The sequence below is a fragment of the Canis lupus genome, chromosome 5, assembly GCF_011100685.1.
Source record: "Canis lupus familiaris isolate Mischka breed German Shepherd chromosome 5, alternate assembly UU_Cfam_GSD_1.0, whole genome shotgun sequence".
Taxonomy (NCBI): domain Eukaryota; kingdom Metazoa; phylum Chordata; class Mammalia; order Carnivora; family Canidae; genus Canis; species Canis lupus.
In genome coordinates, this window is record NC_049226.1 from 82,226,892 (window position 1) to 82,249,579 (window position 22,688).

A 22,688-nucleotide genomic window follows, 5' to 3' on the forward strand; every position below is an offset into this window, starting at 1 on the left:
CTCCCCCTAGCCTCTGGGCAATAGGGTTAGAACTGCAACTCCCGTGAGGCAGTGCGGCAGCCTCGCGAGAGTTGGCTTAAATGCGGCGGCGGGAAGGCGGCGGCCGAGGCAGCTTCAGCGCTTGGAAGGCGGACTGCTGAGGCGATGGCGGATACCTACAACAGCGACAGCGAGCCTACGACGCGCACGCTTTTGCGGCGCGTGCTGGATACTGCGGACACGCGCACCCCACGGCGACGCCGAAGTGCTCGAATTGGGTATGTGACAGCGCTGCCGAGGGGGTCAGGTCTCAGCGGGATCCAGTACTGACCCTATTTGGAGAGGGAAACTGAGTCTCGCAGAGCCGCAGGGCCCAGGGTTCTGAGAACTGACTCCACCTTCTACCGGGCTCCGGTCAGTTAGTTGTGCCCCCATCCCTGGGAATCCAGACTGCCAGGTCTCGGGACCACAGAGGTCAACTCTGCTCACGTCTTTGCGTTTCTGCTTCAGGTGGTGCAGGATGGGCGCTCAGAATCTGGCCTGTCCTGTTCTCTGGGCCACACCTCCCCCAACACCGGCCCAAAGTGTATCCAGGCATCTACCCTGAACTGCCGCCTCTGTGGTGCCCACCTTTTCCCCGCACATGCAGTCAGTCCCCTTTCCCTGTAGCTCTCAGCTGGAAGTTGGGAAGGGCGCTAGAGCGCACAGCCTGGGCAGATTCGGGAGGCAGAAACTAGAAAGATGCTTTGCTCGGGAGCAGGGACTTTGGCCTGACCTGGTGGCAGTGGCAGTGGATGAGGGCTGTGGTGAGCTCACGGCCCAGAGGGTGTGGCGTCTGCTAGACTGGGGCAGCAGTTTTACAGGCACTGGGAAGCTACTCACAGTAGGTTTTAGATCTGTAAGTGATGAGATGGGAGCCGTGCCTTGGGAATCTGAGAGGGACTGGAATGGAGAGACTAGGGCTGGAGTGACCTATGTAGAAGCTGCTGTCAAACACTGACAAGTACTTGAAAGGTTTCAAAATACTCAAATATCCTTCTTGGATTGTTAATTTTCATGTCAGGAATGAATACTTTTCCAATTGCTCCTCTTGTCTGTGTGGATAACCTCTGCCTCTAACAGAGTCAGGTCTGTAAAGCCTTCCTTAGTCCCTCCCTCTGGCTGGATCATTATGATCCCTCTTTTTCCCATATCCCTCAGGCTCCTCTATCCACAAGCTGTTGATAGAGCTGGGAACAAAGGCTAAAGGGAGGGGCAAGTGGTTTCTGGGTCCCTGGCTTTGAGGGAAAAGGGCTTCAGGCCAGGATCCCTGATGAAGGCATATCTCTGCATCCTCTAGTTCCCTCTCCCTACTTAATTCTCAGAGCTATTGGTGTTTACACAGTGTCCAGAAAGCCCGACTTGAAATGCCGCTGAGTAGCCCCACAAAGATGAATGTGAGCCGGCGTTCCCAAAGAGCCAGGGTAAGTCCCCAGGCCACTGACCACTGACCACTACAGGGCTCTTGCTGCCTTCAGGGGGCTCTGAGATCTGACTCTGCCCTGAGGAAATCTCAAGGCAAAGCCACAGACTGATTACTTGGTGCTTTCATCCAAAGTCTATTGAGAGATTGGCCCGTGTTCAAACCAGTGGGCATCTGGATGAACAGACACCCCGGACTCTGCTGAAGAACATCCTTCTAACTGGTGAGTGAACACTAGCTTGCTGATCAGGGTTAGATACCAGTCCCTTGGCATCCTTCATTCAGGGCAGCCTGTCCTACCAACCCTACCCTCTCTTTGCTGTTCTGCAGCCCCAGAATCTTCCATCATGATGCCAGAGCCTGTGGTGAAGCCAGTACCGACGCCGCAGGTGGTCCAGTCCTCTAGACGGAAAAGCAGTCAGGGCAGGTGCACAGTGAATTCTTCCCTTGCGCTGGGCTGTTGGGCAGCTCTAATCAGGGAGTCTCTTGAGGGCCCCAGAAGCCAGGATTGGGCTTCCTGGCCTGTCTGAGATAATTTCCATCCTTGTAGCCTGGAGCTGCAACTTCCTGAACTTGAGCCACCCACAACCCTGGCTCTAGGTCTGCTGGCTCCTGGTAGGAGGAAGCAGAGGCTGAGATTGTCAGCGTTTCAGCAAGGAGTGGACCAGGGGCTGCCTCTCTCCCAAGGTAAGACCCTGGACAACACCTTTGGCTATCCTCTCTTGCTGTCTGGAGAAGCTGAGGAGGCCTGAGAGAGGGCTCTCAGGAGCTTCGTAACTCATCATGGTTTCTTTTTAAATTCTCTTGCAGAGCCTCATGGGAATGCCAATGCCTCCTCCCTTACCAGGTGCTGTTGCCTATTCTAGGGGTTGGTGGAACGGCTTGGACAGGGAGGTATTAATTGGGTTGGAATCTGGCCATACTGGTCCCTGCCAGTTTTAGCTTCATGGTATCATTGCTGTGTTCTAAGAGATGAGAGCCACAGGGCAGATGGGGAGTTCTGAAAATTGGGCCTCAGATACCTGACTTTCCTTTGTGCCTCCTCCCTCCCACCAGCTCCCTCAATTTGACCTTTGCCACACCTCTCCAGCCACAGTCAGTGCAGAGGCCTGGTTTGGCTCGCAGACCTCCTACCCGCCGAGCTGTAGATGTGGGTGCATTTTTGCAGGATCTGCGAGATACTTCCTTGGTTTCTCCAGGTAAGGTTGAGATTTCCCTCTCCCACCCCCGTAGGAAGTGCTGCTGAGTCCAGGATTACTCCTCTCTCTGTCAAGGACAGTGAGCCAGCTTGGCCAGTAGGTCTATGAGGAGTTTCTGCTTTCTTTCTCCAAGGTGCCTCTTGTCGTAATGGGGCCCCAGTCTTGATCCCAGTATCTTCTAGGATTCCATATTCTTGAAAAAGTTCAGGGCCGAGGGAAAGAAAGGTGTGGTGTGGTGACTGGAGCTTCTTGGTAGATTGATGAGGGTCAGGTTTCAGGATCAGCTGGCCAGTCAGAACTGACCAGGCAGCCTGATTCCAGAAGACAAATCAAGTTCACTAGAGTAAGAGGAGGCTTCCTAGCAGAGGGAGCAGAGTGAGAAGTGTGGAGGCATAGGTAAGCAGTTTTGGTGGGACAAGCTGTAGAGGGTGGGAATGCTAGGCTAAGAAGCAGGAAGGTAAGCAAAGAGAGCTGTGGAAGGTTGATAAGGCTGGAGAACAGAGGGTCAACTGGTGTTTGATCTCCAGGTGACAGCCTGAGAACCCCTGTTGCTACCCTGCCAACGGATACCGTGTTGGAGGACACTCAGCCCTTCTCTCAGCCCTTGGTTGGCCGTTCCCCCAGTGTATACCACTCCCTGCCCTGTCTCTCTCATACTGAGGCTGAAGATGCTGAGAGAGCTGTCAGTCACAGGACACAGAGCAGTGGACCTAAGTTGCAGAACTACAGTGAGTATGTGGAGCATGTGGCCTGGAGCTTAGCCTTGGATGAGAGTTGACACTGGTGCTTTTCCCTTCTCAGTCCTGTATGTGTGCCCCGCAGAGCTCCCTGGTTGTTGGTTCCTCTTACGTGTTAGAGCAGGGTCAGTTTGGGGCCAGGATACTCTAAATAAGTACCTTGGTCTGCTTCTGGACACTTCTCCTCAGTGAGCTAGACTGGGTCTTACTATACCCTCTCTTTATCCTTCTCAGAGCTACAGCCTTGTCCTACTGCTTTTCTAACCTATGTTCTTTTTTTTTTTTTTTTTTTAATTTTTATTTATGATAGTCACACAGAGAGAGAGAGAGGCAGAGACCTAGGCAGAGGGAGAAGCAGGCTCCATGCACCGGGAGCCCGACGTGGGATTCGATCCCGGGTCTCCAGGATCGCGCCCTGGGCCAAAGGCAGGCGCTAAACCGCTGCGCCACCCAGGGATCCCTAACCTATGTTCTCTCCCTTGATTCAGACCCTGGAAAACAAGCCCAACTTCTGGCAAGAAAGGCAAAGAATGTTGATGCCATTGCTATGAGCTTCCCAAACAAGAGCAGTGCAATCTCTGGAGAAGATGGAGTAGACCTTTTACAGGATGGAATTGATGAGGAGGCAGAGGAAAGGATGGAGGAAAATTTGAGTGTGAGCGAAGTAATGGACACAACAGGAACACAAGGATCTGTCAGGACAGAAAATTCTAAGGGATATAGAGAAATGACAGAAGCTGTTGAGACTAATGAGCCAAAAGGATCTTCAGAAGATGAGGATATCTCTGATAGAAGAGGTAAAGGGCCCAGTGCAGGGAAGAGGGAGTAAATGGGTAACAACTGTGTTCAGTCCCTAATCTGAGGAGTTATACCTCTGGGTTATGTTTCTGGGCATAAGTTATGTTGAGTTGGGGAGATTCTGAGGGGCCCATTGCTTGGCTGGCTAGAGCTAGATGTGGCCCTTGAGGAATAGGACAAGGAAGCTGTGGGCCTTGACAATTGGGTGAGATAGTCAAGGCTGAGACCCCTGTAATCCTGCTCTTTCTCTACAGCAAGTCCAGAGTTGGCTTCCAACACCACTCAGTCTCCTCAGGCCAGGCGACCTCAGTTTCTTGAGCCAGCCCCACCGTCTAGCACTGCAGTGTAAGTCTCATGACCTTGTTCTGCATGGGCCTCTCAGGAAGGGGGCAGGCTTCAGACCTTGGCATTGAGCACCAAAGGGTTATTCCCCTTCCCATTGGAATGCAGATGATCACTCAAGAGATCACCCTTAGACAGGCTGGGTGGGGCTCACTGAGTACATGTGTCATCCTGGTGCTTGCTTCCAGGTTCTTAGAGGAACCTAGTAGGGGGAAGTGCCTTAGTCAGTATGTAGTCAGAGAAGGCTTCCTAGAGACTTTAGCAGAATTGAATAGGTAGCAACAGGCAGAGGGGAAATGTCCATGTGGAAGACTGAGGGTCAAGGGCCTGAGAAAGTATCAGTTTATGTAATGAGTCTAGACTGCGACATTGGGTCCAGACTAGAGGATCAGGGCCCCAGGGAAAGATCAGGCCTCTATGTGGCCCCCTGTCCCCACCACGGCCCGGCAGAGAGTTAGAGCTCTTGGTCCAGGATAGCTAAGGAGCATATGGGCCCTAGTCTGGCTGGAGCCAATAAGACTTGTTTTTGATTAGGGGCCTCTTCGGGCAGCATTTTAGCTAACTATCCACTCTTGCCCCCAGCTTATCTTCAGAGCCTCTGTCGACCAGGCTTCCTCCCAGAGCCCGAGCCCCTGGCTCCAGACCCCGTCAAGATCCCCACAAGACTGGACTGAGCCACTATGTGAAATTCTTTAGCTTCTGTGCTAAGATGCCCATGGAGAAGAAGGCTGTTGAGATGGTGGAGAAATGGTGAGTCCTGAACATTCAGGGTAGGGAGAGGAGCCCCTCAGATCGACAATACTGTTTAGTCTGTCCTACCCCAACCCTTTTGGCAGCCTGGACAGGTATTTCCAGCATCTTTGTGACGACCTGGAGGCATTTGCTGCTCATGCTGGCCGTAAGACTGTGAGGCCAGAGGACCTAGAACTGCTGATGCGACGGTAAGTGGGCAGAAGCAGGGAGGTGCTGGGTATGGGAGGCTGCTACTGATTCTGTCTCTATCTTCCTCTGCTGCAGGCAGGGCCTGGTCAACGACCAAGTCTCTCTGCGTGTGCTTGTGGAGCGGCACCTGCCCCTGGAGTACCGGCAGCTGCTCATCCCTTGTGCATTCAGTGGCAACTCTGTCTTCCCTGCCCAGTAGTGGCCAGGCTTCAACACCTGCCCAGTCCTTGCCTAGGGGACTGCCCCACACATTCTTCCAGTTTTCTTCCCCAGTTCCCCAGCATCAATAAAGTGTCACAAACAGAATGTTCCATGTTTTGGTGTATATCCTGGGGCCAGCCAGGCCAGGACCAACCCTCTCCCTCCCCTCAATTCCCAGGATAACCTGGAGAATAGGTTCAGTCAAATAATTTTATACTAAAAGTAGAGGTTAGCAGCACTGGAACACTCAGGCAGCCCACAGTGTCCCTAGCTTGCAGGCTCTGGCTCTCGAGACCCCATGCGCCTGATGTCAATCATCTGAAGCCGTTGCAGGGCAATCTTGAGCTGTACCACAATGCTTTCTTCCTTCTCTTCACCCTCCTCAGGCAGTTCTGTCATGGGGAGCTGGAAGGCCTGGATCAAGTAGCTATTTAGGGTCTGCTTTTCCAGGCTGGGATCAATGCTTATCAGGGCTTCACGTATCTGAGGTAGGGTTACCTCATTATGGCTACCCAACAAAGAAAGAAAGATAGGCCTTGATCCCTCCTTTCTGCACTCCAGACCCCAAGGTGCCACCTGCTGAGCTTGAGCAGTATATAGGGCCCAGCAGCAAGCTCAGTGCACAAGGAGACACAAGGCCTTGAGATGCCACCCTGTGGCATCGAGATTTGCCTATGGCTAAGTGGGCCAAAGGGCCTCAGGAATTACTCACAGTTCCATGCCCAGCTCCTGCTTTAGCTCCCGTAAGTACTCATCCTTTTCGTCTACATACTGTTCCCACAGCTTTTGCACAAAGGGCGTACTCTGGCCTTCTTCATCCTAGGAGGGGCCATAAGGCAAGGTGAAAACACGTTTGGGGTCCAGCAGAGGCTAGAGCAGGGCTGGGCAAGTTCCTGGACAACCCCCCGCCACCCCCACCCCCCACCTCTGTAAATAATGAGCGGTAGTTGAGCAAGTCTGCATTGCTGCTGTTGGGATGCCAGCCTCCTGCCTCCATCAACTCCTGAATTTTCTCTTCCTTCTTGAAGGGGAAGGTGCTCTTGAGGACAGTGCTGTGGGGAGATACAAGGGCCAACAGGCCTAGCTGTGGCCTGCTCATGCATCTTCCTGTATCCCTCTGCCAGCCCCACTAGTGCTCAGAAAGGACAAGTGTTGAGGCTGTGACCCCTTCCTACCAAGCTCCCCTTACCCCTGCGTATCAGGGAGGCTGGCCAGAGGAAATGTTGGACGGGAGTTTGGGAATGGCTGGACCAGCCCCTCACCTTAAATGCTCCATGGTTATCAGCCCTTCATTCTGACTGTCAGCATTCGTCATCTCCTTCAGCAACTGTGCCACTGTCTCCTTCTGCTTGATGTATACATTCTCACTCCTCTACAGGAAAGGAAGCATTGGATAATTTGATGCTTCCTGGAGTAGCAGGGATAGAGCTGGCTTATGCTGGGGACAAAAGATGGAGAGCCAGACCCAACCTTACCTTTCCCATCAAGACTGCATAAAACTGACTCATGACCTCATTAGAGCGGAACAGCTTGATATTTTCAAAAATGGTGTAAGCCCAGGCCATGGCTTCACCAGGTCCAAAGCGATGCTCCAGGAAATTGAAGAAGAAATCTGGGAATTTCTCTTTCTGCAGAGTGGAGATGACTGTTTGGGAAGCCTGCCCCATCATGGGTTGGCCCTTCTCCCTAGTACCTCAACAGAACCCCCTGGAGGACTCTGGAGGCCACACCAACCCAAAATGGCCCATGAGGTCTGACCTGCTCTTCAACAAGACGTTGCTTCCAGGCATCCTTGAGGAGGTTTACCACATCCTTCTTGGTTGGCTTCTTATTCTCCACAATGCCATCAAATCGAAGGAAAGGGGGGATGGCTTCCCCATAACCCTGGAAAGGAGAGTGTCCGCTCATCTCTGGGCCGGGCAGAGCCCCAGAGGGTTCCTCCAAAACCTCAAGTCTTATTAGCACAAGGCCTGGCTGTTCTGTCTCTGGCCCCAAGCCTCCAGAGCCCAGGGACCCCTACCAGACCAGGAAAGAAATCTTTCTCCCGAAGCAGCCCCTCGCCAATCTCTTCCAGGAGCACATCCACCAGCTGGTCGCTGTTCTTGCCCTCAGCCAGCATTTGCCAGCGATCTGGGCCCCCAGCCACCACATCTGCAGGTGGAGAGAGGGTACTGGAATCCAAACCACATCCTTGAGCAGTCCCTGGGAGTACAATGACCATCATTACCTTCACACTTGCTCCAGTCAGGCCGTGGCGTAGAGGTGCGCTGGATTTCCTGGAGCTCAGAATGAAACTGATCCCGCTCCTTCAGTGTGGTCATGTGCAACTGCAGCAGTATCTCATGCTCCTTGCAGACCTCTTCATAGTCATCTCTCAGGCTGTCCAGCTGTGGACAAGGTGACTAATTCTTGCTGCCCACCTGTGTGATGTTGCCTGAACCTGCCTGCCCTGCCTGCTCACCAGTACCAGTACCTGCTCCTGCAGATCCTTGTTGGTCTTCTCCTGCATTTCAAAGTCCCTCCTGGGTACCACATCTCCAAAGTTAGCCTTCATGGTGTTGAGTTCCATCTGTGTGCGGGTCAGGTCTTGCCGGGTCATCTTCAGAGCCAGTGTTAACTTCACGGGGTCCTCCCCCCAGATGCCTGCCAGGGTACCCGCCAACTTGCAACACTCTGCCTCTAGGATCTGTAGCCCAGGGCAATTTTAGAGTGTCCGTCAGGGCCTGGTCCCAGGTCCTTTTCTCCCTGATTGGAAAGCCCTAGGTCTTTCCCACAGCACTAACAGCTCAGAAGTTCGGGCTTAAATAGAGAACCCAGGACATGGAGTACCAGGCCTGTCCTGCTCCCAGGGAGTCTAGGCTGCCTTAGCAGCCAACAATTGTTTCCTACTTAAACGATGAGTCTATGATTCTCAGCCAAGCTCAAAAGATCCATAGACCCAGGCAGCAGCAGGAGCATCCCTGCTTTGTGAATAGGCATGGAATGAACAGACATTAGGAGAGTTCAGTGAATGGGGATGAGTGGTGAGACTCCTCTTTAGCACCTCCTCCACATAGAGAAACCCCCCTCAGGCTTACCTGGGGACTGGGCTAGTGACATGTCCTCCCTCTGGTACCGTAGCTCATTCAGGTCTGCAATGAGGATCTTCCGGGCATCTCGCTCCGTGAGGTAGCGCAGGTACTCCTCAGCCAAATTCTTTCTCAGTTTGGATACCTGTTGGGAAGGTGGCTGTGTGGCCAGGGGCTGTATATAACTAACCATCAAAGGGGATGGGATGGGTGCTGAGTGGCCCCATCAGGGTCTGGGAACAGGAAAAGTGGAGGAAGGAGACAGACCATTCCTGAGAATCCAGCAAAGTATCAACGCTTCCTCCTGTGGAGAAAATTTGGCAGCCAAGAAGCAGGACTTCTGGCATTTGGGGCCACATGGAGCCAGTGCTAAGCCAAGAAGGAAGGGGCAGGGTGTGGAGGTAGCCTCTGGGGGGAGGTGGTGGCTCAGGATATCATTCCAGGTAGAAGGGTAGAGAGTTAGGGAGTCACCTCAGTGCCCAAGGCCTCAGATCACCCCTAGGGTGGGAGTAGCAGGAATTTAGGGAGTTGGTTACCATACTACTCCCATTCACCTCACTCTGCAATGAGATCTTCTCCTCATTCTTTTTGTCAATGAGTTTTAGTAAATTCATCTTCTCTTTCTTCAGCATGGTGATTTCATATCTCTCCTCAGCCCTCATGGCCAAGATCCTCTCGTTGCAGTCCTCATTCACAGTGACAAGCTTGGCCTTCAGGGGCTCCAGAGCCCGAATCTTCTCCCTCTGGTGAGCTAAGCAGGGACAGGTAGGAGAGTCCCTTTGGGACCACAGAGAACAAACAGCCAAGAGACACTGATCCTAAGGTCACAGCGAGTTGCTATGTCCCTTGCAAACTCCATGTCTGTGCATGCCTGTTCAAAACATGGCCCCTGCTTAAGGCCTTCCTGCATTTTCTTTTATACCAGAGACAGCAGTGCCTAGGTGGCTTCCATTGATTGTCTGCCTTCAGCTTGGGTCATGATCCCAGAGTACTGAGATTGAGTCTCATGTTGGGGGATGGGGGGGTCCCGGGGGAGGTCCCTGCTCAGCAGGGAGTCTGCTTCTCCCTCTGCTCCTCACCTCACTTGTGCTCTTGCTCTATCTCTCAAAAAAAAATATTTTAAACAAACAAACAAACAAACAAACAAACAAACAAACAAACCAGAGACAGAGTCTGGATGAGTACTGGGGTTTCATCTATGCCCTTTCTCCCTATAGCTTTTATTTTTATTTTTTTTTAATTTTTATTTATTTATGATAGTCAGAGAGAGAGAGAGAGAGAGAGAGAGAGAGAGACAGGCAGAGGGAGAAGCAGGCTCCATGCACCGGGAGCCTGATGTGGGACTCGATCCCGGGTCTCCAGGATCGCGCCCTGGGCCAAAGGCAGGTGCCAAACCGCTGCACCACCCAGGGATCCCCCCTCCCTATAGCTTTTAGTCCTGCAGTTGTACCATGCCCAGCACTCCTGAGCCTGGTTGGGGAGGCTCATCACTTCCCAGAGGTACTCACTCCCTCTTAGACTTTGTTCTCAATAGTGAAGTTGCTCTCTTTCCTACAGATACTGCCTTACCATGCTTGCCAAGGACTAGAGGTAGGTAGTCAGGTTCTCTATCACACACGACAGTGTAAGAAAAAGCTGAGCAAGGCTTGGTGACCTCAAGGCCCAGTTAGCAGCTGCCCCAGTACTTCTGCACAGCCCCAGAAGGTCAGAGTAGGATCCTCTCCATGCCTTCCAAACTGGATCCAGGCAGAGGCTGCAGTCTTACCCAGCATCACCTCATATGCATTCTTGATGGAGGATAGCAATGGCTTGTACGTTTTAAAGTCCTCTATGAAGAACTCAAAGATTTCTCTGTAAGGCTGGCAAGAAAAGGGGACCTGTCACCTTCTGGCCTATAGCTGCCACTCTTAAGCTTAGAAGTATTATAGCATGAAGCTGCCAGGTGACCCACATTCAAATAAATGCCTGGGTACTACCTGGGTCTCTCAATGCCAGGAAGCTAAGGGGCAGCTCTGTCCCTCTCAACTCTTCTCTGGAGGTCTCTCCTGGTACTATCTCTGAAGCCTGGAAGATGACCTGGATTGGGGCCATTCCACTCTGGCTCTCCAGGCTGCTAGCCTTCTCCAAGCACTGTTTCATTTGGCCTCTCACCAGCACCCCCTTGCTATCTCACAGACCTGGGGGAACAGGAGGAGATCAGAGGCTCTAGCCTTGTATTCTGACCAAGGAGAGTTATGATTTTCTGTCCCATTTGGACACAGAAGTTTTTGGAGGCAGCATTATGTCCTGGAATTAGAATAGGTTCTGGAATCAGCCCTGAGTTCATATCCCAGCCCCACCATTTCATAAATGCATGCCTTCTCTGAAGTTCTGCTTCCTTGTTGATGATGAGGTACCTTTAGCTTGTGAGATTGTATTCAAGGTCCCATTCAGGGCCTGACACACAGGTGATGCTCAGCAAATGCTTCTGTCAGTGATTAAGTCAGAAGTGAGGGATTCCCTGTCATCATTCCTGTTTGAGCAGGGATTTGGTGATTCCCTCCTTTAAATGTGCTAGAATCTGATCTACATCTAGATTTTCCTATGTGTCTGGGCTAAGTTCCTCAAGCTTGGGTCTGTCATCCCTGACCTGGTAAATACTGTATTTACTGCTTCTTGCTCAGTGGCCAGGATTTCAGGCCATTGGCTGATGTCCAACAACCCATGCTAGGCACTGAAGATCACAGAGCTGAAGGGACTGGAGATGGCATCCAGTCTACTACCTGACTCAGATGTGGAAACTCAGACCTAGGGAGAGTTTTGGATTAATACTTGCAGCTTTGCCTGCTCACTGACTTTTTTATAGAACATGTTTCCCTTACCAGGAATGGGGACCTAAAAGAGCTGGGAGTGACTGGTTTCTCCTGAAGTCTGAAGTGCTCAGTCCTAGTGAGTAAGGTTTCTTCCCACCTGTCTTCCCACCCACTCCCCTCCACCCCCACCCCGCCCACAGTTATTCTGTGGCTCTGACCTGTAGCCTCAGCTCCTGGGTAGAATCTGTGCTCAGGTCCAGCAGGAGGAGCTCCTTGCGTAGGTAGTTCTCCAGCTGCTCCAGGTACCTCGGCTTAGTAGTGCCCAGAGGATGCTGTTGCCAGCTACTGCATGGGATGGGGGAATGAGAGGGATGGGTACTCCATGGCCTCTTGCATCATTAGTCTGGGCCAGCACATGCCCCTGTGCTGTCTCTGGGTCCAATGCTGGGTCTGTACCAGCCCATGCACCATGAGGCTGACCCCAGCTTACCCTGCTCGCTTCCGGTAATCATATGAACAGGGCTTTCGATTATGTAGAATGGTCTGACCACTGGTGTGTGTGGGCCATGGGGACAGTTGGCCACCAATGGAGAACTGACAGGACTGCAGGAAGAGACAGGTGGGGTTACCATGGCAACACGGATCCCTTTCCTGATGCTCGTCCCCATCCTCCTCCCTCTACATTTTATTTTTTTTAATTTGAGAGAGAGATGGAGACAGCATGCATGCACAAGCATTGGGGGGAGCACAGGGAGAAAATTTTGGACAGACCCCCACTAGAGCATGGAGCCCACACATGGCTCAATCCCACAATCCCAAGATCATGACCTGAGCCAAAACCAAGAGCCTGACACTCCACCAACTGAGCCAGCCAGGCTCCCCTTCCCCATAATTCACAGAATTATGAATTCTTTTTTTTTTAAGATTGATTGATTGATTGATTGATTTATTCATAGAGACAGAGACAGGCAGAGGGAGAAGCAGGCTCCATGCAGAGAGCCTGACGTGAGACTCGATCCAGGGTCTCCAGGATCACGCCCTAGGCTGCAGGCGGCGCTAAACCGCTGTGCCACCGGGGCTGCCCAGAATTATGAATTCTTAATATGGTTCATAATTAAGATTATGGGCACTAGAGGTAGAGAGAGTTTAGATTAAAAAACCAGATGCCCCTTCTTGGCTGTGTGACCACAGGCTTAGCAGTCTCTACATTTCTACATTCATAAAATGGGGATGGTTTTAGTTCCCACTGCACTGTATTGATGTGAGGATGCAGTGAGAAAACATGAAGTCGGTTTACACAGACTCAGACACCTTCTTGGAACTCAGTAAAGGTGAGCTGTTCTTCTCTTCTGGAGGTATGTCAGTGAGTATTGCATATCTGTACTATGAAAACAGATATGAGTACCAATCTGTACCAGCCCCGCTGTACTGTTTGTGGGACTCAAACTGGGGAATCTGAGATCACACCCTGAGCCAAAGGCAGACATTCAACTGCTGAGCCACCCAGGTGTCCCAATTACTTTCCAACTTAAAAGAAAATTGGGGCCACCTGGCTGGCTGTCGGTGGAACATGCAACTCTCCATCTCAGCCCTGTGAGTTCAAGCCTCATGTTGGGTGTGGAGATTACTTCAAAGTAAAATTTTTAATAAAGAAAGAAAAGAAAAGAACATTGAATTAGAATTCAATGTTGAATCCAATATTAGAGCCCCCTCTGTGCCCCTTAACTATGTAGACGTTTAAGAATAAATTCCTTTTTTCTTGACCCATTAACTTCTTAGAATACAACGTTATAAAAATAATGTTGGGAGCGTCTGGCTGGCTCAGTCAGAGAAGCATGGGACTCTTGATATCAGGGTTGTAAGTTCAAGCTCCACGTTGGGTATAGAGATTACTAAAAATAAACAAACTTGGGATCCCTGGGTGGCGCAGCGGTTTGGCACCTGCCTTTGGCCCAGGGCGCGATCCTGGAGACCTGGGATGGAATCCCACATCGGGCTCCCGGTGCATGGAGTCTGCTTCTCCCTCTCCCTCTGCCTATGTCTCTGCCTCTCTCTCTCTCTCTCTGTGTGACTATCATAAATAATAAATAAAAATTTAAAAAAATATTAAAAATAAACAAACTTAAAAAAAAGAATGTTAAGGGGATCCCTGGATGGCTCAGCGGTTTAGTGCCTGCCTTCGGCCCAGGGCGTGGTCCTGGAGTCCCGTGATCGAGTCCCGTGATGGAATCCCACATCGGGCTCCCTGCATGGAGCCTGCTTCTCTCTGCCTATGTCTCTGCCTCTCTCTGTGTGTGTCTCTCATGAATAAATAAATAAAATCTTAAAAAAAAAAAAGAATGTTAAAATTATAGTTCATAATGTTTGGGACATGGTCAGAGCAGCACTCACAAAATACTTTTTTTAATTAAAACAAAATTTTTAAAGATTTTATGTATTCATTCATGAGAGGATCAGAGAGAGGCAGAGACACACAGGCAGAGGGAGAAGCAAGCTCCATGCAGAGAGCCCAATGCGAGACTTGATACTGAGACTCCAGGTTTACTCCCTGGTCCAAAGGCAGAGCCTCAACCACTGAGACACCCAGGAATCCCTAAAAAATTTTTTTAATTATTGTATTTATTTATTGTATTTATTTATTGTATGTATGTATATATGTATTTATTTATTTATTTATTTAAAGATTTTATTTATTTATTCATGAGAGACACAGAGAGAGAGAGGTAGAGACACAGGCAGAGGGAGAAGCAGGCTCCATGCAGGGAGCCCAATGTGGGACCTGATCCCAGGTCTCCAGGATCACACCCCAGGCTGATGGCGGCGCTAAACTGCTAAGCCACTGGGGCTGCCCTGTTTTTTATTTTTTAATTTTAAGATCAAGAGTCCGAATCTTGGGCACCTGGTGGCTCAGGAGTTGAGCATCTGCCTTTGGCTCAGATTGTGATCCTGGGGTCCTGGGATTGGTCCTGGGATTGAGTCCTGAGTCCCGCATGAGGCTCTCCACAGGGAGCCTGCTTCTCCCTTTGCCTATGTGTCTCTCTGCTTCTCCCATGAATAAATAAATAAGATCTTTTTTAAAGTTTTTTTTTTTTTTTTTTAAGAATCAGATGCTTAATGGACTGAGCCACCCAGGCAGCCCTTTATTTTTTTAAGTAATCTCTATCCTGAATGTGGGGCTTCAACCCAAGACCCGAGATGAAGAGTCATATGCCCTACCGACTGAGCCTGCCAGGTGCCCTGGTATTTATTTTAATTGCTTAAAATACTTATGCTGTTAGGAAAGAAAACCTTAAGCTTTCTTTCTGTTTGAAAAGAACTATCAGGGAGTGTGGGTGGCTGAGGCAGTAAAGCGCCAGACTCTTGATTTCATCTTAGGTCATGATCTCAGAGTGGTGGCACCCAAGCCCCAAGCCCCAAGCTCCCAGCCCCCAGCCCGGCACCAGGCTCCACGCTCAACGCACTCACCTGACCCTCCCCCTTTCTCTGCTCCTCTCCCCACTTGTGCTGTCTCTCCCAAATTAAAAACAAACAAACAAACAAACCCACAAAATTATCAACATTTTTAAATAGAAAAAAAGACTAAATAGGAGTATAAATAGACAAACTGGAAATACAAGAAAAGTCAAAGTATTAAAAATCAAAGCCAGACAAAAATGTTTTTGAAATTTGTCAAAATTAATGTGCTTTTTTTTGGGGGGTATGTGATTTTTATAAACGTGTCAAGTAACCCTGAAAGACATCTGAGAAGCTGTCAAACAAGCACCTGACCCTAGTGAATTAATAAGTTTTTCAGACTTTCAAAAGTTCAGTCCTTGTATTTTCTCTGCCGTTTCCGTGGAGAAAAAAACGTGGTCACCCTATACTGATTCCTGGGCAAGTAAGGCAGAATTCTGGGTGTTGGTCATCATTACCAGGGGCCTCCGGCCCTGGATGGGAGCCAAGAGGGCTCCGGGGCGCTCCGAGCTCTCGGCTTCCCCCTGCAGGGGAGAGCAGGAAGGGCGGCCGCCGCGCGGGGCGGATGGCGGCGTGTGGGGGGGAACAGTGCTCCCTGGTGGCTAGGGAGGGCGGTGCTGCCGCTGCGCGAAGGAGCCTGGCCCCAGCTCAGCTGTGCTGGGAGGCAGCTACGTGGTGTGGGGAGCGTGTGCCCCAAATCATCCGGTCTTCTGGGGCTGTGGCTGCGCTTCATCTCCGTGAGCAGTCCACACTGACCCCTCTTCCCTCTCTCGAGTCCCCAAATTACCTATTCCAGACACACTAAGAAAATCACTACAGGGCAGCCCGCGTGGCTCAGCGGTTTAGCGCCGCCTTTAGCCCAAGATGTGACCTGGAGACCCAGGATCGAGTCCCGCGTCGGGTTCACCGCATGGAGCCTGCTTCTCCCTCTGCTTGTGTCTCTGCCTTTCTCTCTCTCTCATGAATGAATAAATAAATAAATAAAATCTTTTTTAAAAAAATCACTGCAGGGGATCCCTGGGTGGCGCGGTGGTTTGGCGCCTGCCTTTGGCCCAGGGCGTGATCCTGGAGACCCGGGATCGAATCCCACGTCGGGCTCCCGGTGCATGGAGCCTGCTTCTCCCTCTGCCTGTGTCTCTGCCTCTCTCTCTCTCTCTCTCTGTGACTATCATAAATAAATAAATAAATTTTTAAAAAATCACTACACAGCCTATAATACTACGCAGCTCCACTGTGACCTAGAGTTATGGTTTTTTGTTTTTTTTTTTTTTTTGGTGTTTGTTTTTTAAGTATTTTATTTTTTCATGAGAGACACAGAGACATAGGCAGAGGGAGAAACAGACTCCCTGCGGAGAGCCTGCTGTGGGACTTGATCCCAGGACCCCAGGATCATGACCTGAGCCAAAGGCAGATGCAACCACTAAGTCACCCAGGTGTTCCTGGAGTTATGTTTGCTAAACTGTGTTTTTTCAAAAAATTTTTTAATAAATGTGTTTTTTCATTTGATTCTGATAGTGGCTGTTTGCTAATTAATTACAATCCAATGATCATATCAACCAAAGCCCCAAAGTACCTAATGAGACAGCATTCATTTTTTAAAAGTAAGCTCTATTCCCAACCTGGGGCTTGAACTCACCACCCAGAGATCGAGTCACATGCTCTACCACTGAGCCAGCCAGGTACCCCAAGATAGAGACAGCATTCATTTTTATGTAAAAACTTAAAAGAACAGGAATGGAGGAAGGACATTTCCTGAGGCCAGTTGAGTCTCTATTTCCAACCCAGAGTCAGCAACATGAGGGGCGAACATCTCTTTAATCCTGCCTTCACATACCTACCTACAGCATTATGGAGCTCTTAACATATGCCCACCACTCAAGTACCTGGGCCATACAGAAAAAAATGATAGTCACAGCCCTGAGGGACCTTGACAAGTCTGGTATGACCATCCCAGCACCTAGCACAATGCCTGCCATATGGCAGGCTGAATGAAAAAATGAGGTCTAATCCAGAATGCTGAGCTACAGGGGAAGGGTGTCCATGGACAGCAGCTGAGTCTTTCTCTACCATGAGAGATCTGGAAGGGCTTTTCAGATGAGGTGCAGCAAGTGTGCACACCCCTACCTCAGAGCCTGATGGGCCTGGCCTCTGTGAGCCACACTCCCCCAGCTGCGGAGAAGCTACTCTGGGAACCATGTTTCAGGTGGGTGGTGCTTTGGGGTTGCAGAGAGGGAGGCAGATAGGGTCTGAGAGCCGACATCTGGGTTTCCAACAAGACATTGCCACTAACCAGTGTCTTCCGTTTCTGAGAAAGCTTGCGATTCTGGATGTTCTTGGTTTCTGTGAGGAAGGAGTCATCTATGATCCCTCCTGAAGGCCGCATGTGTGTTCTGCACAGAAAAGGGGAAGACAGTGGTAAGTGACAGAGCCCTGAGTGGGGACAGCACCTCCACCCTTCCCAGATCTATATGACATGGCGTCTTCTCCCTGTAGAGCTAAGCTCTGGGTCTTCCCAGCACTGCCTGTAGTTTCCCAGAGATGCTGCCAACAAGCTCCTGGCCCTGGGCCCAAAACATTTTCCTACATTCCCAGAAACCTTCTCATGCTGAGAATCTCACCAATTCCTACAGTGACAGGAAAGCCTCACCATGAGCCCAGAAAACTGTGGGCTTATACTTTCATTCAGTGTTCAGATGAGTTTCATGTTTGTGACTCTGACACATTCTGGGGGTGTGATACCAAGGCAGGTGCTATAGAACAAGAAGCACAGGGCCTGGGGTCCAAGGGCTGGGGTGTCAGCTCCCATCCTATACTTAATGGCTGAAGGTCCTGGGGGCTGACATCTGGTGTTCCAACAGGGACCCCTAGGCAGGTCATTTAACCTCTCTCAGACATCCTAGTTTGCTCATAAGGAAATGGAGACGAGTCTTGCTTTTTTTCTGTTTTTCTTTCTTTTTTTTTTCTTTTTAAGATTTTATTTATTTATTTGAGATAGAGAGAAAGAGAGTATGACCAGGGGGGAAGGGCAAAGAGAGAGGCAGAAACAGACAACCTGCTGAGCAGGGCGCCTGACATCCCAGGACTCTGAGATCATGACCTGAGCCAAAGGCAGACGCTTAAACAACTGAGATACCCAGTGCCCCTCTACTTTATTTTTTTTAAGATTTTATTTTTAAGTAATATCTACACCCAATATGGGGTTCAAACTTATATTCCAAGATCAAGAGTCACATGTCCTACTGACTGAAGCAGCTGGGTATTCCCCTATATTTCTACCTTAAAGGTGGGGAAAACTCAAGTTACCTAACAGATCACAGGCAGTGGGTATAACAGGGGTATATCCTGGTATTGAGTGAACTCAAGCGCATTCCTGAGCTGAGTAACAACACTCTCAAGCCTGCTGTCCGGTTCTTGTAGATTCATTTTAACTCTAGATAAAATAATTAAACTGGCAAATAATCTCCTGATTTTTTTTTAAGAGAGGGAGGGGAGAGGGACAGAGAGAATCTTAAGCAGGCTCTATGCCCAGCACAGAGCTGATGCAGGGTTCAATCCCACAACCCCAAGATCATAACCTGAACTGAAATCAAGAGTCAGATGCTCAACCTACTGAGCCTCCTGACTTTTGTAGGCTTTCTCTGTTGGGGCAACAGACCCTGAAGGATTAGAGTTTAGGTGGGATCAGGTTTTTGCATTGGTGATAAGAAGGGAGAAACTACGTTCATTAAACACTTACTGAATGCTTAGTATATGCAAGAGCTGTGATGAAAGCTTCACATATTCTTAAATGTATTTTTTTTTAATTTTTATTTATTTATGATAGTCACAGAGAGAGAGAGAGGCGCAGAGACACAGGCAGAGGGAGAAGCAGGCTCCATGCACCGGGAGCCCGACGTGGGATTCGATCCCGGGTCCCCAGGATCGCGCCCTGGGCCAAAGGCAGGCGCCAAACCGCTGCACCACCCAGGGATCCCCAGCTTCACATATTCTGCCTAAATTTTCCCAACAATATATTTTTTAAAGATTTTATTTATTTATTCATGATAGTCACACAGAGAGAGAGAGAGAGGCAGAGACACAGGCAGAGGGAGAAGCAGGCTCCATGCAGGGAGCCCAACATGGGATTCGATTCCGGGTCTCCAGGATCGCGCCCCAGGCCAAAGGCAGGCGCCAAACCGCTGCGCCACCCAGGGATCCCTCCCAACAATATTTTTGAAGTGGGTTGTATCATCCCCATGTTTGAGATACAGAAGCAAAGGCCCTGAACTTAAGAGACTTCTTCTTTTTTTTTTTAAGCTTTTATTTATTTATTCATGAGAGACAGAGAGAGAGAGAGGCAGAGACACAGGCAGAGGGAGAAGCAGGCTCCTCGCAGGGAGCCTGATGTGAGACACGATCCTGGATCCCAGGACCACCACCTGGGCCGAAGGCAGGTGCCCAACTGCTGAGCCACCCAGGCATCCCGAGACTTCTGAATTCCCAAAGCTGGAAAGATATTTAGCCAAAATTTTTGTTTTAGTATGTACACTTGTGGCTTTACGAGCTAATAGAGCTTGTTGTCATCTTTTGGAGTGCCCAGAGACTGCAACCTGAATAGACAGCAATTCGACAATCATCTTTGCCATAAGCTAATGGGCGAAGAGGCAGTTTATCTCTGTGGCTAAGAGCGCAGGTTCAGGAGTCTCACGAGGCTGGGATCAAATCCTAGCTCTACCACTTTTTTTTGTTAGCATTTTTAATAAATGATTTTATTTATTTATTCATAAGAGAAACACAGAGAAAGGCAGAGAGCTAGACAGACGGAGAAACAGGCTCCCCGCGCGGAACCCAACGTAGGACTGATCCCAAGACTCCGGGACCACGTCCCTAGCGGAAGGCAAACGCTCAACCACTGAGCTCCCCAGGAGTCCCCTTAGCTCTACCGCTTATAAACGTGTAAAACACATGATCTCTCCAGGCTTCTATTCATTCGTAAAACGGAAATATTACTACCTCATAGAGTTGTGAGGTTAAATGTGCCATATATAAAGTAGTTGGCACATAATATATGCTCAATACATGCAAGCTGTCTCTTACTAATGATAAAGTGCGCCAGCCCTTTTGCTAGCATCTAGTGTTCTCAGGGGGCTAAGTCAGTCCAGATTCCATTTCTGCACCACCGATCCTGAGGGGCTGAAGCCCTGGACCAATGGGCAGAGGCATTTCACTTTCTGGAAGTTCTCAAACCCTCCTCTCCGCCCTCAGTCGGGTCAGGGCCTACCTCGACGTAGTCGCGAAGCTGGAGCACCGCGGCTTGGGGGAGGCCATGACCCTCAGACAGTCGGGCAGCCAGCACCCGCGGCCCGGGAAGCTGCGGTAGTGTACAGCCCGTCGCTATGGCGACCAGGCCCCAGCATCCTAGCGGCGGGGGCGGAGTTGAGTCTGTGCCACGCCCACTCGGCCAGAGCCCACAAGCTGGGAGCAAAGCCAATAAGCAAAGGTGGCCTCGGACCCGGGGACAGGGTCCCCTCAGTCAGTTACTACCAGTGATTTGACCCTGGCTATCGGAACTGAGGCGGGGGGATAAACAGAGGCCATGGGGGCGGGCGGTGAACTGAGGACCCGGAGCCGCGTCGCCAGCGGGAATTGTAGTTTTTGGTTTCCCAAAGTCTCCGCTGAACAGGCTTATGACTGAGCAAATTTGTACTACATCTCCCAAAGTTCCTTACGAGCACTGGTTGTCCCGCCTCTGGAGAGCTCTGCATTGTGGGATATATAGTCCGAAATGTGGCGAAGCAGGGCAGAGTCCAAAGAGAGGTGTAGGACTTGGACTCGGTTTCCCTGCGGCCTCGGTAGGCTCGCGGGCCATTGGCTGAGCGGGGAGATCTGGTCTCGCTCCTCCCCGCCCCCAGTGACACAATAGCAGCTCCCTCCAAGATGGCGGCGGCGACGGCGGACCCGGGAGCTGGGAGCCCGCAAGCTGGAGATTCCTCTGGCGGGGGCGCTGGGGGCGGGCTGCAGTCCCCGGGGGAGCAGGAGCTGAGCCGGCGCCTTCAGCGCCTGTACCCCGCGGTCAACCAGCATGAGACGCCGCTGCCGCGCTCCTGGAGCCCCAAGGACAAGTACAACTACATCGGCCTCTCCCAGGGCAACCTCCGCGTCCACTACAAAGGTATCGGCCAGTTTGGCCCTGGGGGTGGGGGGAAGACCGGAGCACCTGCCGGGCGGCTGTGCTGCCCGGCCCCTGTCCCATCACGTCCCTTCCCCGATTTGGGTGCCCCGGGTTAGGCCTTAGCCCCTGCGGGGTGTCCAAGGTGTTGAAGCTGACCAGGCCGAGGGTCGACTGCCTGGACTGCTGTGCCCCGAGACACCCGATGTCAGGAGGACTGCAACAGGTGTCCAAACCCAGTGCTAGGCTGGACCTTCCTCCTGAGGGCCTTGCTTATCCTGGGATAGCTCCAATTCCAGCTGGGCCTTTCATCACTGCTTAGTTTGGGGAGTGTCTGAAGAAAGGGGTGGTCACAACCCCTCCATTAGCCAGAGGCCCATGGGCTTGCTCACCTGCCAGATATCAGAGAGAGCTTGTGGTTCTTTACTCAAGTTGAGAGGGGTGATCTTCCAGAGCTGCCTCCCTCTCCCCTGATCTAGGTGGGCTCTCTGTGTTTTGGAGAGACTGCCAGCAGCGCTTGGGAATCTCTCACATTCATCCACATTGCCTGCACCCTGACTTAGTTTGTATGGGAGAAATTGTCTCTGGCAGGGCTGCTGTTCACAGTAAGAGGTGAGCCAAAGGTGGGAGGTTTATGTGTTTGCTCAGTTGTTATCTGGTTATTCCTCCAACAATGTCAGGGCTTCCTCTGGCCATGAAGCAGTGAAGTTGCCATGGAGTAGAAAAGAACAGGACTTCTATTTGCATTTCTTTCTGCTGAAATTTCTTACTTGCTTTCTCCTATTAGGTCATGGCAAAAATCACAAAGATGCTGCCTCAGTGCGTGCCACCCACCCCATACCTGCTGCCTGTGGCATTTATTACTTTGAGGTGAAGATTGTCAGCAAAGGAAGAGATGGGTAAGCCCCTTCTTACCACCTTCTTTCCCTTGGCACTGAGCTATTCCCTATGGTCAGAGTTTGAGGTCTTCTGGCTGACACTTGTGACTGATGTGAGTTGCTAAGATGCATGGGTCTGGGCTACAGAGGGTTGAATAGTGAGTGGGCTGTCTCTATGACCTGACCGTGGGCATGGCCTAGTCTAAGCAGCAGCCCTTGATGGCAAGTAGGTTCATTGAGGGTAGAGGAGGGGACTTCCTATTCAGTGATTATGTAATGAGATACCTCATAGGTCAGGGAAACAAGTAACAAGTTTACATTAACAATTCAGGGTCCATGGATCCCTGGGTGGCGCAGCGGTTTGGCGCCTGTCTTTGGCCCAGGGCGCAATCCTGGAGACCCGGGATCGAATCCCACATCGGGCTCCCAGTGCATGGAGCCTGCTTCTCCCTCTGTCTGTGTCTCTGCCTCTCTCTCTCTCTCTTTCTCTCTCTCTCTCTCTGTGACTATCATAAATAAATAAATTTAAAAAAAAATTCAGGGTCCAGAGTGGGATTTCCCCTGCTGTTATATGACATTTGTGACTTCCCTTCTTTCACACTCTTGTTGCATTCAGGGTTCTTTTTTATGGCATTTAGTCACATAGAGGCCCCTGTAGGCTTCAAAGGGATAGTAGAGTCTTCACAGCA

At 50.7% G+C, this 22,688-nt stretch overlaps 3 protein-coding genes across 17 annotated transcripts in view; 2 read left to right on the forward strand and 1 right to left on the reverse strand.

Moving 5' to 3' along the window:
• Positions 1–69: 69 nt before the first annotated feature.
• Positions 70–5,765, forward strand: CENPT (centromere protein T). Of its 7 annotated transcripts, XM_038538566.1 has the most exons (15): positions 281–393; positions 490–627; positions 1,043–1,107; positions 1,364–1,442; positions 1,577–1,664; positions 1,772–1,868; positions 1,992–2,128; positions 2,252–2,288; positions 2,498–2,640; positions 3,168–3,368; positions 3,866–4,174; positions 4,430–4,520; positions 5,100–5,267; positions 5,354–5,458; positions 5,535–5,757. In XM_038538566.1, exons 4-15 carry the CDS (start codon positions 1,386–1,388, stop codon positions 5,656–5,658), a joined length of 1,557 nt encoding a protein of 518 aa, XP_038394494.1. In that variant the 5' UTR covers positions 281–393; positions 490–627; positions 1,043–1,107; positions 1,364–1,385; the 3' UTR covers positions 5,659–5,757. The 7 variants fall into 7 exon arrangements, with proteins under 7 accessions (XP_038394497.1, XP_038394491.1, XP_038394495.1 ...); XM_038538567.1 differs by lacking the exons at positions 281–393; positions 490–627 and adding an exon at positions 189–257; XM_038538564.1 differs by lacking the exon at positions 1,043–1,107 and having other exon boundaries at positions 280–393.
• On the reverse strand, positions 5,763–20,855 carry TSNAXIP1 (translin associated factor X interacting protein 1). 9 transcript variants are annotated; one of them, XM_038538551.1, is made up of 16 exons: positions 20,682–20,855; positions 17,264–17,363; positions 12,011–12,123; positions 11,739–11,865; positions 10,494–10,587; positions 9,283–9,479; positions 8,738–8,873; positions 8,134–8,303; positions 7,888–8,047; positions 7,681–7,811; positions 7,419–7,544; positions 7,136–7,288; positions 6,923–7,032; positions 6,586–6,712; positions 6,373–6,479; positions 5,763–6,168 (listed from the first exon to the last, which is right to left on the reverse strand). In XM_038538551.1, exons 1-16 carry the CDS (start codon positions 20,819–20,821, stop codon positions 5,928–5,930), a joined length of 2,232 nt encoding a protein of 743 aa, XP_038394479.1. In that variant the 5' UTR covers positions 20,822–20,855; the 3' UTR covers positions 5,763–5,927. The 9 variants fall into 9 exon arrangements, with proteins under 9 accessions (XP_038394479.1, XP_038394480.1, XP_038394482.1 ...); XM_038538552.1 differs by lacking the exon at positions 20,682–20,855 and adding an exon at positions 20,234–20,572; XM_038538554.1 differs by lacking the exon at positions 12,011–12,123 and having other exon boundaries at positions 20,682–20,820.
• Positions 20,420–22,688, forward strand: part of RANBP10 (RAN binding protein 10) — a 74,578-nt gene continuing 72,309 nt past the window's right edge. The window contains exons 1-2 of the mRNA XM_038538560.1: positions 20,420–21,124; positions 21,909–22,020. Of these exons, the coding sequence (XP_038394488.1) occupies positions 20,890–21,124; positions 21,909–22,020 (347 nt within the window). The 5' untranslated portion in view covers positions 20,420–20,889. The remainder of the gene's footprint in view (positions 21,125–21,908; positions 22,021–22,688) is intronic.

What these genes read in the sequence shown, in the direction of transcription:
- CENPT (XM_038538563.1), top strand. Translation starts at nt 145, where the DNA reads ATGGCGGATACCTACAACAGCGACAGCGAGCCTACGACGCGCACGCTT. An exon ending in CGCCGAAGTGCTCGAATTGG is followed by an intron (nt 258 to 1,363) that starts GTATGTGACAGC and finishes GTGTTTACACAG; the next exon opens with TGTCCAGAAAGCCCGACTTG. An exon ending in GAAGAACATCCTTCTAACTG is followed by an intron (nt 1,665 to 1,771) that starts GTGAGTGAACAC and finishes GCTGTTCTGCAG; the next exon opens with CCCCAGAATCTTCCATCATG.
- TSNAXIP1 (XM_038538551.1), bottom strand. Translation starts at nt 20,821, where the DNA reads ATGGCCCGCGAGCCTACCGAGGCCGCAGGGAAACCGAGTCCAAGTCCT. An exon ending in TGCATATGAGGTGATGCTGG is followed by an intron (nt 9,480 to 10,493) that starts GTAAGACTGCAG and finishes GTCCCTGCTTAG; the next exon opens with CTCACCAGAGGGAGAAGATT. An exon ending in TGACTGGAGCAAGTGTGAAG is followed by an intron (nt 7,812 to 7,887) that starts GTAATGATGGTC and finishes CTCCACCTGCAG; the next exon opens with ATGTGGTGGCTGGGGGCCCA.